Genomic DNA, 12,707 nt, shown 5'->3' on the forward strand with positions numbered 1-12,707 from the left:
TAATCAGCACAGGTGTTCGAATTTTACATGTAGATCAAAAAATATTTTTCCAAATGAAAACTATTCATAATTTTTGAAATAATTTATCAAATTTTGGGAATTTTGGAATTTTTTTTTTGTTGTTGATGTTGTGTGTGTGTGTGTGTAATTTTTTTTGGGGGGAGAGGGGGTAAAAGCGATGCATTTTTAAATCAAAAGATTTAATCCTTCATTATTAGCAGCCTCATGGTATTACGTAATAATGAGATCAGATTTTTAAATCAAACAAAAATTTAAATGCTGATCATAAATATATGCCGTGGGTTGTATTTACATGTGGCTAACGCTAATTAAAAGGATTAATGTTCCTGCTTTCAAAAGCGATAATTTTCTTTCTCTCTTATTTTTTCCCCTCGTTATCTACGTTAAAAGGAACTTTTTAAGTCACGCAATGTCGTTAAGTGCATTCAGAAGTAAAAAGTAATTTTTTGGCTTTTATAATATTCACGACGATCATATTGTGATAATTTTTTTTAGAACTTTTAAGTTTTTTTTGTGTATTTTATTGTTGGTTTATGATGAATAGTAATAAGTGCCTTTAAAGCACACTGTTGTTTCATGATTAAGGTGTGAAAATTAAATAGGAAAATAAGCAGGGAACAATCAGGGTTTTTTATGCTTTTGTAATTCCCTAAGCCAAGAAAATTATCTGCAGAAAAGTGCTTTTAAGTTTTTTTGATTTAACAGTATTACTCAGCGAAAACAACGTTGAGACCAATCACGAAGCCGGATTTCTCCCCTTTGCTTGCGACACGGTGCAGTTTGCTTAAATGCCGCCGGGATTTGAACGCAAATAGAACTACCAGTGTTTAGCGCTTTTACCATGCGGCCATTGGTGGGCCTGACGTAAATCTGCACCAGTTTATTGTAGAAATTTCACCACGAGGTAAAATAGCCGTAGAAATCTTTGGCATAATTCAGTAATCCAATCCAATTCAGATAACGTCATTAATTAGGCAAAAGGAGAAAGGAAAACGAAAGATTGAACGAAGGGATACGAGATAGTGTAGATTCGATCCTGAAAAGTAAGAATTAGTGTTAAATTACTAAGTAATGGTTTTTTGTGAACTCTAAATATCTATCTGCTTTTGAGGTTTTTTTTTTTTTCGGGGGGGGGTGATTTATTAGTGGCTTATAAAAACTGATTCAGTACAAAGTCCGAGATCCGGACTTGTCTTGACTTTAGGTGATTTCGAATTTGGGATTCAGTTAAATCTAGTAATCTAGTTCATCAGCTTAAATCTGGTAAGATGACATGTAGAAATTATACATATATATATATATATATAATCTTAATATTTATTTGTTTACTTTATTAAACGTTTCTTTCAGTGCGAGTTGTTTGTTTCGTTCTTTTGTGTTATTGCTTGAATTAGATTGATAGACATAATTTCTTTTTCAGTTCAAAATTCCTTTGTTCAAGTTCTGTAAATGCCGCGCCGAGAATTCTTACTAAATTGTAAATCGAAACTTTTCGTTCTCAACAACTTCAGTGAGTTTCCTTACTATCGGTAGCGATATTTTGTGGATTTAGAATCATACTACTGATTTACCTTTACCTTAGTTGACTGATGATTGGGATATTGTCATCACGATGAAAAACGTCTGTTATATCATTTTCATTTATTTCCACTTCTGTACATTTTACTGCAAATTCCATTAATTGGAAAGTTTTACTTTTTGTTTGCGATATCTGGAAACCTTCGAATTCGCGGCTATCGTCATAAAGCGTAACTACCGTCTATTCGCTACTGGTGATGTATTATGAGATTCGCGACTGAAGACATGTTCCTATCTTGCCTTTATCGTACGCTGACGAAGTTAAGCTTGAGTTATATTAGTTTAGTTAGTTATTATACTATTTCCCTTCATGCTTAAGGACCGGTTCAGTCTCTGCAAGTCCGAAATTCTGCTGCCAAGCGTCTGAAGATTTTGCCATCCCTTAATTTTGTTGCTCGGTGCTTCCATAAATCTTAAAAATTCGGACGCCCGGTGCGGCCGCATTACCTCTGGCACCGGTGTCCTGGTTTTAACTGAATAACAGATCAGTTATTCTCAATTCAAACAGCATTAAAATATAATATTTTGGCTATGAGTATCATTTAAAGAATATACACTCATGTCCAAAATTATCTGTACATACCCAAAAATGATGATATTCAATGAAATATCGAATCAATGTGATCCGTATTTGCAGGGAATGTGTGAAAACCAAGCCTAATTAGCATTATCCAATCAAAAGTAATCAAACGGTTTGTGATATGCAAATCTAGGCGTTACGTCATCTAAGGGTGAATCAAGCGCTTTGCGCAAACTGAATATTTGAGTGAATTTCTGCAACATAGCGTTTGATTTCAGTGTGTAGGAACTCAAAGCGGTTTGTTATGGCTTCGAAGTATCATTTGGAAGAATCTGTAAAGTGGCGAATTATCGGCCGTTTAGAAGCAGGGCAGTCAATCATGGAAACAGCCACATGTCTGAATATTTCAAGACAGACAGTCTCTAAGCTATGGAATTAGTTTCAAAATGATGGAAGTGTTGTAAGGAGGCCTGGACAAGGTCGGAAACGAATGACAACTGCTTCTGAAGATCGGTATCTGGCATTAACTGCCCGTCGTAACAGAAAGGCTACTGCTCGCCAGTTGAGTTCAGAGCTTGCAGCCACCACTGGAACTGTTGCATCACGGCAAACAATATACAGAAGGCTTAATGAAAAAGGCCTTTATGCCAGAAAGCCAAGAATATGTGTTTTACTGTCTTCACAGAAAAAGAGGGATCGCTTTAATTGGTGTAAAGAACATCAAAACTGGACTGAACATCAATAGTCCCATGTTCTCTTTACTGATGAGTCGCGGTTTAGTTTAACTGGTGATTCTAAACGTGTTTACATCTGGAGGGAGTCAGGAACACGAAATAATCCCTCGAACATTGTGGAACGTGACCGTTTCGGTAGTGGAGGTGTGATGGTATGGGGTGGAATAATGATCGATGGACGTACGCCCCTACACGTGTTCAGCAGCGGATCTGTGACAGGCCAGATATATTGAGATGAGGTCTTAGATCCTTATGTAAGACTTTTCAGGGGTGCATATGGACCTAACTTTTTATTTATGGATGATAATGCCGGTCCACATCGAGCAAACCTCGTTGATGAATTCCTTGAAAGTGAAGACATTAAGCGAATACCTTGGCCACCAAACTCTCCTGACCTGAACCCGATAGAGAACTTATGGGACTACCTTGGAAGAGCAATTGCACGTATACATCCTCCTCCTAGAGATGTAAATGCTCTGAAGAGGGCATTGCTGGAAGAGTGGAGATTAATTCCCCAAACTGTAGTTAACAACGTTATTTCCAGCCTTAAAACACGTTGTGATATGTGTGTACAAGTCAGGGGAGATCATATTCCATATTAAATTCGTAAGACTTAATTCTTTTTCTGAATCATTCCTTTTTTTCTTAACTCTCTTTGTCACACTTTATTACCATTTTTATTGTTTCATGCTACAATTTTATATCATATGAGGTGATCTTAAATTTTTTCTTTTGTATTTATGTGGCATCATGTTATGTATGATTCCACGAAAATTCATTAAATTATAAGTCATAGTCTCTGAGAAATCCGTGAATTTATGCATGTAAACATAATTTTGGACATGAGTGTATATGTATTTTTTGCAAATGGAAAGAAATTTCTGTTTAATTGTTTAACTTCTCGTCAACACACTCAGCACTTCGCAGCAGAGTTAGCTGAACTCTGTAATCATCGCCAAGCGTAATGTCAACATAAAAGGTTACCATGATGTTTGGTATTCAATTACTAATATTAAAATTTAAAAAAAATGTGTGGACATCACTGCGCGAGTCATTTCTTAAGCTGCAGTGTGATATTCATGCGGTGATGAAAGCAAAAAAATATAAATAATGATTCTCCAGAATGCTGTTAGTGCCGAAGTGAAAGTAAGAATTGGGCACTCCTAAAGCATAAAAAATATATATATATAAGAGAAGTTTGCTTGTGATCCGGACGTCCGGATATTAAATCATTCCGAATATCAGATATCCGAATTTCGGACTTTGTATTGTAATACATTTTGTTTCCCTATCTTTGAACTTTTTATATTCGTTTTGTTGTGTTTCAATTGAATTTTGTTCAGCAGCTGTATTTGTGGTTTTAATATTTAAGGTTGTTTTAATATTTAAGGTTGTTTAATTATTGCGCGTGTTCTGGGTACTTGCTTATTGTGATAATTACACTTGCTTATTATGATAATTACATCTTATGAAGTGACGGATTTATTACTACACACTTTTACAACCACTGGTAGAAGCTGTCCATTACTCGTTGTAACATATTGCTGGGGATATTGATGGACATCTTTTTATGTGTACATCTTCTGCAAACATACTTTTGACATTTTTCACATATATTATTTGTTTTGTTTTTGTGGCAAAGTCGTACTTGACAAATTTTACATTTGTTAGATGATGTTGCAGTTGATCTTTGTGGGTCTTCATGTTCTGATGACTTTTTCTGTTTTGCAGCTATGTATTCGGCGGAAAGCTGTTATGCTAATTGAAATAAGAACGCTTTTCGTTGTATTTGTATTCCTGTCTTTTTTTTTTTTTTTTTTTTTTTTTTTTTGTAAAGGATCCAAGCATTTATAGCAGCCAAACCTAAAATATTGAAAAATTTTTGGAGGGGCCATCTGCGAGAACTAGCTTTTACTGTATATTTTCTGGCCATTTGATCCGTCATATCAACTCCAAATTTTGTGCTGTTATAAAATTGAATAGATTCCGGTAACATTTTTTATTTCTTTTATCAATTTTCACAAATTTATGCTTAACAGCTACTCTTTTATTTGGTGTGCTTTTATGTATTGTAAGAACACAATTCTCTGATTTATATAGCAGAGTGGAAAAACGAGGCATGCTATCCTTCGTTTGTTTGGCTAATTTGGGTAGTTCTTTTTTGTTTCCTGTAATAGTACCAACTAGAGTTGTTTTTTTGGCCAATAATTTTGTCACGAGTGACATGCTAGTGGAAAAGTTATCAGTCGTGATATTTCTTCCACAGCTTGTATATGGCTCGACAAGTTTCAGAATAACATGTTCACTGTGCTTCGAATAACAAGTACTACTTTAGCTTATTGAGAAACTGCAACTTATCAAGTATACTTCCATATCGACAATTTATCATGTACTTGTATGTTATCATGTGACGGTAATCGAAAAAAAAAAAATGAAAACTGTTTATTTCAATACAGAGCCGAACTGGTCATATAAGAAATTGATTCAATTCAGTAATAAGAGTCATTTGGTTATTTAAAATTTTAGTCATTTTGACTGCTTTTGGGCAATATAGGTATAACACACACATATATATACAGGGGTTGGACAAAAATATGGAAACACCTTTAAAAAAACATGTTTGTTTGCTTAATATGGTGTAGGAAACCCGTTGGCATCCAAAACAGCTTGCAGTCTTCTCGAAATGGATAAATACAGTTCCTGTATGTTTGCCAAGGGAATATTGTACCATTCTTCCTGCAAAACGGTGGCAAGTTCAGATAACGATGTTGGCGGTGGATAACGAGAACGCACTTTCCGTTCCAATGTAGACCACAAAGTTTCGATAATATTCAGGTCTGGTGACTGTGGTGGCCAGGGGACATGGGACAACTCATCCTCGTGCTCAGAAAACCAGTCCTGGACAATGTGAGCTGTGTGAACAGGGGCTTTGTCGTCTTGGAAGACACCATCACCATCGGGGAACAAAGTTTGTACCATGGGATGAACTTGATTGGCTAAAATGTTCACAGAAGTCTTGGCAGTCATGTGCCCTGACACAGTTATCATGGGGCTAGCATAGAACCACGATATGGCTGCCCAAACCATAACAGAACCCCCGCCATGTTTCACTCTTGGCAACAAGCAGTCTGTATTATAGGCTTGAGATGGCGTTCTCCAGACGTAAACTCGGCCAGAAGTGGGAAACAATGTGAAAGAAGACTCGTCAGACCATATTACTCGCTTCCACTGCTCTATAGTCCAGGTTTTATGACTTAAACACCACCTTTTCCTGTTACGGACATTAGCATCACTGATGAGTGGCTTCTCAATTGTAGCACGGCCAGCAATTCCCTGTTTATGAAGCTCCCTTCTAATTGTTTTGGTACTCACAGGGTTCGGTAACACAACATTCATTTCAGCAGTAACTTTTGCAGCTGTGGTCTTCTTATTTTTCATCACAATTGCCCTCAATGATCGTCTGTCACGATCACTCAGGACACACTTTCGTCCGCGCTGTGATTTAGCAGATGATGTTTTTCCGCTTTTCAAATAAGCGGAATAAATCTTCGATACATTACCTCTTGAAACACTAAACACCTCGGCTACCTTGCTTACGGAAGCACCTACCATACGTGCGCCAACAATTTGCCCACGTTCAAGTCTGTTAACTCTGACATAATGCAATGACAACCTCACATAAGAGTACTCCGACAACAACTGAACTGTTTAGCACATTTACGAAGTTGTATAGGTGGCGTCAGTAGTCAAAAACGCCAGCGCCACCTACATATTTCATTAAAATCAATCTTTCTTTTCAAACATGCATTTCACAAGGTGTTTCCATATTTTTGTCCATCCACTGTATATACCGGAAATGAAAGAAGGTGGGGTAACTACAATTATTAATAAACGCATTTCTATGTTGTGCAAAAAGTCACAAAAGTCTAAGAAATTGTGTCATTATATACATCATTGTTCTTCTAATTAAAATTAAAAAGCAGTAAAAATGACTTCCTTGGGCAATCTAGTGTTAATATACTGATAAATTAATTTATGCACAAATGTCTGTCCTAAGAAATTGCATGCATACTCTGGTTATGTATACGATCGACTCTTCTTTAAAATGCCCACATCCACGTTCAGCATCTATAACTGAAGAAGTCTTGCAGCTTCCTAAGTAATGTTTATTGGTTGTAGATACAGCCACATATATATAGCTGAGGGAGGCAGCACATACGTATAGCTGATGCAGCATTTGATAGACGTAGTTTTCAAGTACTGACTCACAAATGGCATAGTAACAATGTGGAGCATTTTCGATAACCCATTTTGAAAGTTAATAAACTCGGCTCTACAGAAAATTAAATTTCAAATATTTTAAATTTTTTTTTGTTTAAATTGTTCATTTACACACATACTGCGCAGATTTTAGTACTGCACTTTGCGTGCATTTGCTACACTAATTTGTGAAACATTATGTTTGCCAAATGCCCACCTCGTTTACTAGTGCACTGCACAAGACGATTGCAAACACTTTGCATGAGATGCCTATCTCGGGTTATGCGCTGAATTTCCTCCTTGATTCGTTCCTTCTACTCTTCCACGTTTCCTACTTTCGTTGCATACACCTTATACTTCAAATATCCCCAAAGGGAGAAAGAAGTCTGGAGCACTTAGGTCTGGGGATCTGGCGGGCCATTGAATGCCACCGAAATACAGACGTCTTCCATCGTAGCCCGTCCACTCAATGCAGCCAACTCTCCGTTTCCAAAAATTTCCGGAAGGTACTTATTTAGCAGACATACTGTTTCACAAATAACTCTAGCAAATGTACACAAAGCACAGACGTGAAGTCTACGTAGCGTGTATGTAAATGGACAAGTGTAGCGAAAAAGATTTGTTTAAAACATATGGAGTTTCACTATCTCTATGACCGAATATATTATTTTAAAAATGGGTAATCGAAAATGCTCCACTCTGCATATTACAGGGTGGCGGACGAAATGTCGCCCTGTAATATTCAGTTACCCCCCTCTCTATAAAATTTTTAATATTATATGCTGAATGTTAAAAACTCGTATTCGGGTGCTTTTGTTCATGGAAAATCTGGTAGATGTCAGGAGAAGTCAGTATCGGACTTTTATTTGCTACAAATCAACAGTTTGCAAGATAGCGGATAACCGGCTGGTTGAATGCTAAACCGAAGGTGAAAGTAAAATGTTTCTTGAAGAAACGAAGAGACCGAAAAACGTTTTCGTGCGCATTTTGTATAAGATTTGCCCCTTGCGAAAGTACTATTCACAGATTGTTGTCAGCCATTGGAAGCCGCTGGCTGTGTGTTGGAAAAGAATCGATAGCGCCCATCAGGTGGCCAGATACCAAAAAACTGCTACAGGTCTCAGAGGTTCATGAAAGTTGGAGCCCGCCCCCGCACTGGAAATGTTCTTGATTTCATGTTCTGGGATGTTTATTGTGCGTTTATTCTGTCGATTTCCTGAATATCGTATTGGTTACGAAGTTGGGAGACTGTGGACCGGGATTCTAATCTACGTGATTTTTTTTCATGGTATTTTTTGAAAAGGTATGCGCAAGGAAGCCTGCAAATATACGTAACTCAAAGCCCTAGTCGTGCAGTAGTGTCGGGTAATTTCGGAAAACAGATACATCGTTTGCAGAGTTGCAAACGCAAAGGTTGTGAAACAAAATCATAGACACATTGAATATATTTTGCGCTAAACTCACTTTCTATGCTAGATAGTAAACTATGCATTCATTTTGCAATATTTCGATGATAAATAAATATATAATAAAAAATGGTTATGACATTTCGTGTTCCATCCTATAGTTATCCCGGAGGAAACTGTAAAAAAAAAAAAAAAAAAAAAAAAAAAAAAAAAAAAAATTCTTGTGTGATTTTTTTAATGCGCTATAAATTTTGTCGCACCATATATTTACTTTTTCATTCAAAATGTTAATACATACAATTAACAATATACTATAGCATTTTTTATGAAATTTTGTAAAAGTACAAATAGATATTGCCTGAAAATAAAATATTGGGACGCATAAATAAAAAATATAAGTGAATATTATAAAATAGTAGATGCTTATAAATTAAGATTTCATATATGTATTTTCAATTATTATTTTGTATATTTGTTTGGAGAATCGATGTGAAGCCTGGCAAACAGCAGTTTGAAATTCTGATGTAATTCTGATGCAAGATAACACTGTGGTGTCAAATACCATTAGTTCAAACGAATTTTCGCGTTCAAAATGTAATTACAGAATTTTTTATTTTGATTTTGCGTTTTGTTTCTTATGCTTTAATTTTATTCAGTTCTTATTTATATTATCTTCCTGGTGGCCTTAGGGTTGCCAGAGCGCAAATTAGAACCGGTGCAAAAGAATTCGTTTTGTTATATTTCCATTGAATATCCGTTTAATAAGAGAATAAGAGAATTTAATGGGTAATAAGAGAATAAAATATCGAATAAGAGAATTTAATAAAAAAAAAAACCTTGGAAGAATTGTTGTGCGAAATTCTCCTCTTAAGATCTTCTCTTAGCCTGGAAGACATTTTGGTGTTGAAGGTGGAAATTACTTGCCCAGATTAAGTTGAACCGTCTTTTTGAGAGCATGAAAGCGCGTTTTGAGGTGTGTAGGTATAAATTTTGGGAGATTGGATTCCCCGTTAATCTGCATTTGTTTTAGAGCTATTCACTTTTCTTAACTTTCATTATCACGTATTAATTGTACTTGTTTCTTTATAAAATTTTGTGCCACGTGCATTCATATTTGATTTTTCAATTTGCATTTATGTGTTAGAGTGTTATGCATCATTCTAAATAAATTAATTCAATTTTATTCAACTATTTTTGAGAAATTATTGCTTTTTGTTATTTGTGCATGTAAAGATCATTTTGGAACCGGTGCATTTTCTGTAGATTATTTTATGGTAACACTGGATAATCACTCTTCCCCCTCCGCGTACTGGCTGAATGTAATTTCTCATAGAACTCCATCATATTTTAACATATCTATATTATTTTTCTTTTACTTAATAATTTTTTATTCGGGTAAATTGAGCTCACATTAATTAGTAAACTTCTGTTACACTTTTTTTAATATCTGCGTAAGTCTGAACAAATGTAAATGCGTTTTTAACATTCGCGTATAATACATTTTAATTAATGAGTCTTTTAGTCAAGTAAATGTCGCTCCTGTTGATTAGTAATTATCTTTTTTCGTAGTACATACAATAGTTTTTTCGTAGTTTTGTTTTTTTAATGGTTTTATGACCTGTAGGCCTAGGTCGCCTATGTTTATGCAAGTCTTTAATATTCTTACTACTACATCGATGTTTATAAGAAGCCTCTGTTTTGTAATGCTTTGCATATTACAATAGCATAAATACGTTTTATTATTTAATGTTAGGCATTTCGGCTACCTTACCTCCAATCGTATGTTAGATTGGGGGCCTTGAATGTGTTAAAATTCTCGAATTTGATGGGGTAGTTTAATACTGATTTTGTCAAGTAAAATATTGATTCTAACAGACAGTTTGGCCGCCCCTGTACTACAGCATTTTCATAATGTATTTTTCCTAGTGTAACAGTAGTGTAAATACCCCGAGATGAATCATAACTCTCATTCACTACTGCCGTCATAATGAGGGTTTTCCTTATTAAATCGAAAGCCGATCGAAAAGTGTCTAACGAACTTCATCCTGCGACGAGAAGGGTACTTGCAGCTTGTAATGAGATGTATCCTTTTCGTTGTTTTCTCGGCCTGTTTCCGTGACGTAATGAACGTGTATCGGCGCCGTTCAACTTGGTGCATTTAGGCATGCGAGCTATTCGGCTGCTGGGGACACCGGCATTCCTCATCCATATCAAAAGAAAGAAAACACGTTGTGTGAAATCAAAAAAATCTTTTCAAGCTGCTTATTCTTCATGCTAATATTGTTTGCTGTCAAGCGTTTCGTTACTGAAGTTTTTTTTAATTTTATTTCCCCACGTCAGTGAGGTTTTCATTGATTGGCACCCTCTCCTTGTAATTATCTTACGGTAGTGATGTGCTGACTCATCTACGTGGCTCTACTTGCGTGAATGATCAGGTAGTGTTTGGCCTGGCCCAGAGGGGGAAAACAAAACTTTCTCATTTCTCTTTAGCTGCAGTGCGTGTTCGAATGTCTACATTTTTTAGGTGCTGCCTTTCCGAGTGAGGAATGACTGTGATTCTGTGCCACACTGTGTTTGTTGTATTTATTTTTTGTGATGTCAGGTGCAAGCATTGATTAAGGTATATGACCTTTGTATTTTTGAAGACTCCTTGTTTTTGGATTTATTATCTATTCTTTCGGAGGATTTTCGTTAAAGAAGTTGGACATTTGCCAGATAAAGAAATGGGATCCGAAAGGTAAGTTTGTTTTTATGGTAATGCTTATATTCTTACGCAGAATATAATTCTTTCTTCTATTTATTATGAAACGATCTTAGATGAGAGCACAGTTCCTTTATACTTTGTTTCAAAAAGTAAAACATAGGCAAACTTAAATAATAATAATATGCGTATAATATTAATTATTTCAGTTTTATTCCGTAAAAATTTTTGGAAATATTAAATTACATTTTTCGTAATTTTTTAATATCTTTCAAAATTTTGCGCCCCCTTTTTTTTCTGTTTTATTTTAAATCTGGATAATGTAGGAATATCGCTGGCTGTTTTACTACTTGTAATGCCTTATGTCAGCTTTTATGGAAAACAAGAGCGTATGTAGTGTAAGAATAGTAATAAGAACTCATGTGGTGCAGTGTAAAGAGACATTAAGATCTAATACAATTAGTACTTTACGTGATAGGAAGAGGGGCTGATAATCTCCATTATCTGTGTTCTTTTATTTGTCTGTAAAGTAATGTGTTAATAGGAGGATGTGAATTAGTAAGAAATATGAAAGCTGTCCTATTTTAATACTATGTTTGAGATTTTGAAATGCCTGAATAGTAAGTTTGTGAAATTGAAAGAGAACCACATATCTGCTCTAGATGGGGGGTGGATTCCATGTAATTTTTATCAGTTCTGAGTATTTAAAAAATTTATCGTAATAAATGTAGTGTTTTAATTTGAAAGATGTATTGCCATATTATTATATAGGAAAAGAAGCCTTGTTCTCTTAAATAAAGATTTTTTTAAAACTTTAAAACCATGTTAATATGTGTTTTTAAGAAATTAACATTAGATTTTATAATTTATGATACATATTATAGCTAGATATGAAAGTCTGAGAACTGTAAATAATGATGTTGTAATGAGAATATGTTAACTATCAGTTGCGGTTCTTACAAGTTTACCTTCTACGGTTGCCTCTTGATCTCATATGTCTTATTTCAAAACATGTTACGTTGCTGTATATTAACAGTTAGTGAACAAAATTCACAGGGCTGAGGTTTGACGCATTAGAGGCATCTAAATTTAGCTGTTGTCTTTTGTTTTTGAAGTGATGCGGTGCTTCGCTGATGATTTTCAGTGTTGTGGACGATTTACACTTGCGCACGTGTTTTTAACTTTGATTTGTTTACAAACACGTAGTTTATATAGTAATATATAAGTTTACAAGCATATAAGTGTACTGTTCTCGTATTTGAAAATTTGAATTTGTTTAAAAAAACGAGCTGAGTTTTTACTTGAAATAAATGTAAATTATTTGTTTTATCTTAAAATTATTATTTCTATAATGCCGTAATATTGTAGATACTAGAGAAAATTAAAACGAATACATTAAGTCAGCTGTAGTAGTAAAGAGTAGGAACCTGATTTTTTAAAGCGGATGAAGTAAAAGAATGGATTCAATTTCAGTGGTGGTACGAGTT

The 12,707-nt window shown here is 35.1% G+C and overlaps 1 protein-coding gene across 2 annotated transcripts in view; it reads left to right on the forward strand.

The window, feature by feature from the left end:
• Positions 1-12,707, forward strand: part of LOC118187670 (BTB/POZ domain-containing protein 10-like) — a 270,159-nt gene that overhangs the window by 39,594 nt on the left and 217,858 nt on the right. Inside the window, exon 1 of one of the 2 annotated variants that reach the window (XM_085809832.1) lies at positions 10,682-11,256. The exons of the other annotated variant lie outside the window; for it this stretch is intronic. Coding sequence (XP_085665958.1) covers positions 11,144-11,256 — 113 coding nt within the window. The 5' untranslated portion in view covers positions 10,682-11,143. Of the gene's footprint in view, positions 1-10,681; positions 11,257-12,707 lie in introns of those variants that run through there. 2 annotated transcript variants of the gene reach the window in all.

The sequence above is a fragment of the Stegodyphus dumicola genome, chromosome X2 (genome assembly GCF_044657685.1).
Source record: "Stegodyphus dumicola isolate Sdum_Otavi_A_Nest chromosome X2, ASM4465768v1".
NCBI classification, from domain to species: Eukaryota; Metazoa; Arthropoda; class Arachnida; order Araneae; family Eresidae; genus Stegodyphus; species Stegodyphus dumicola.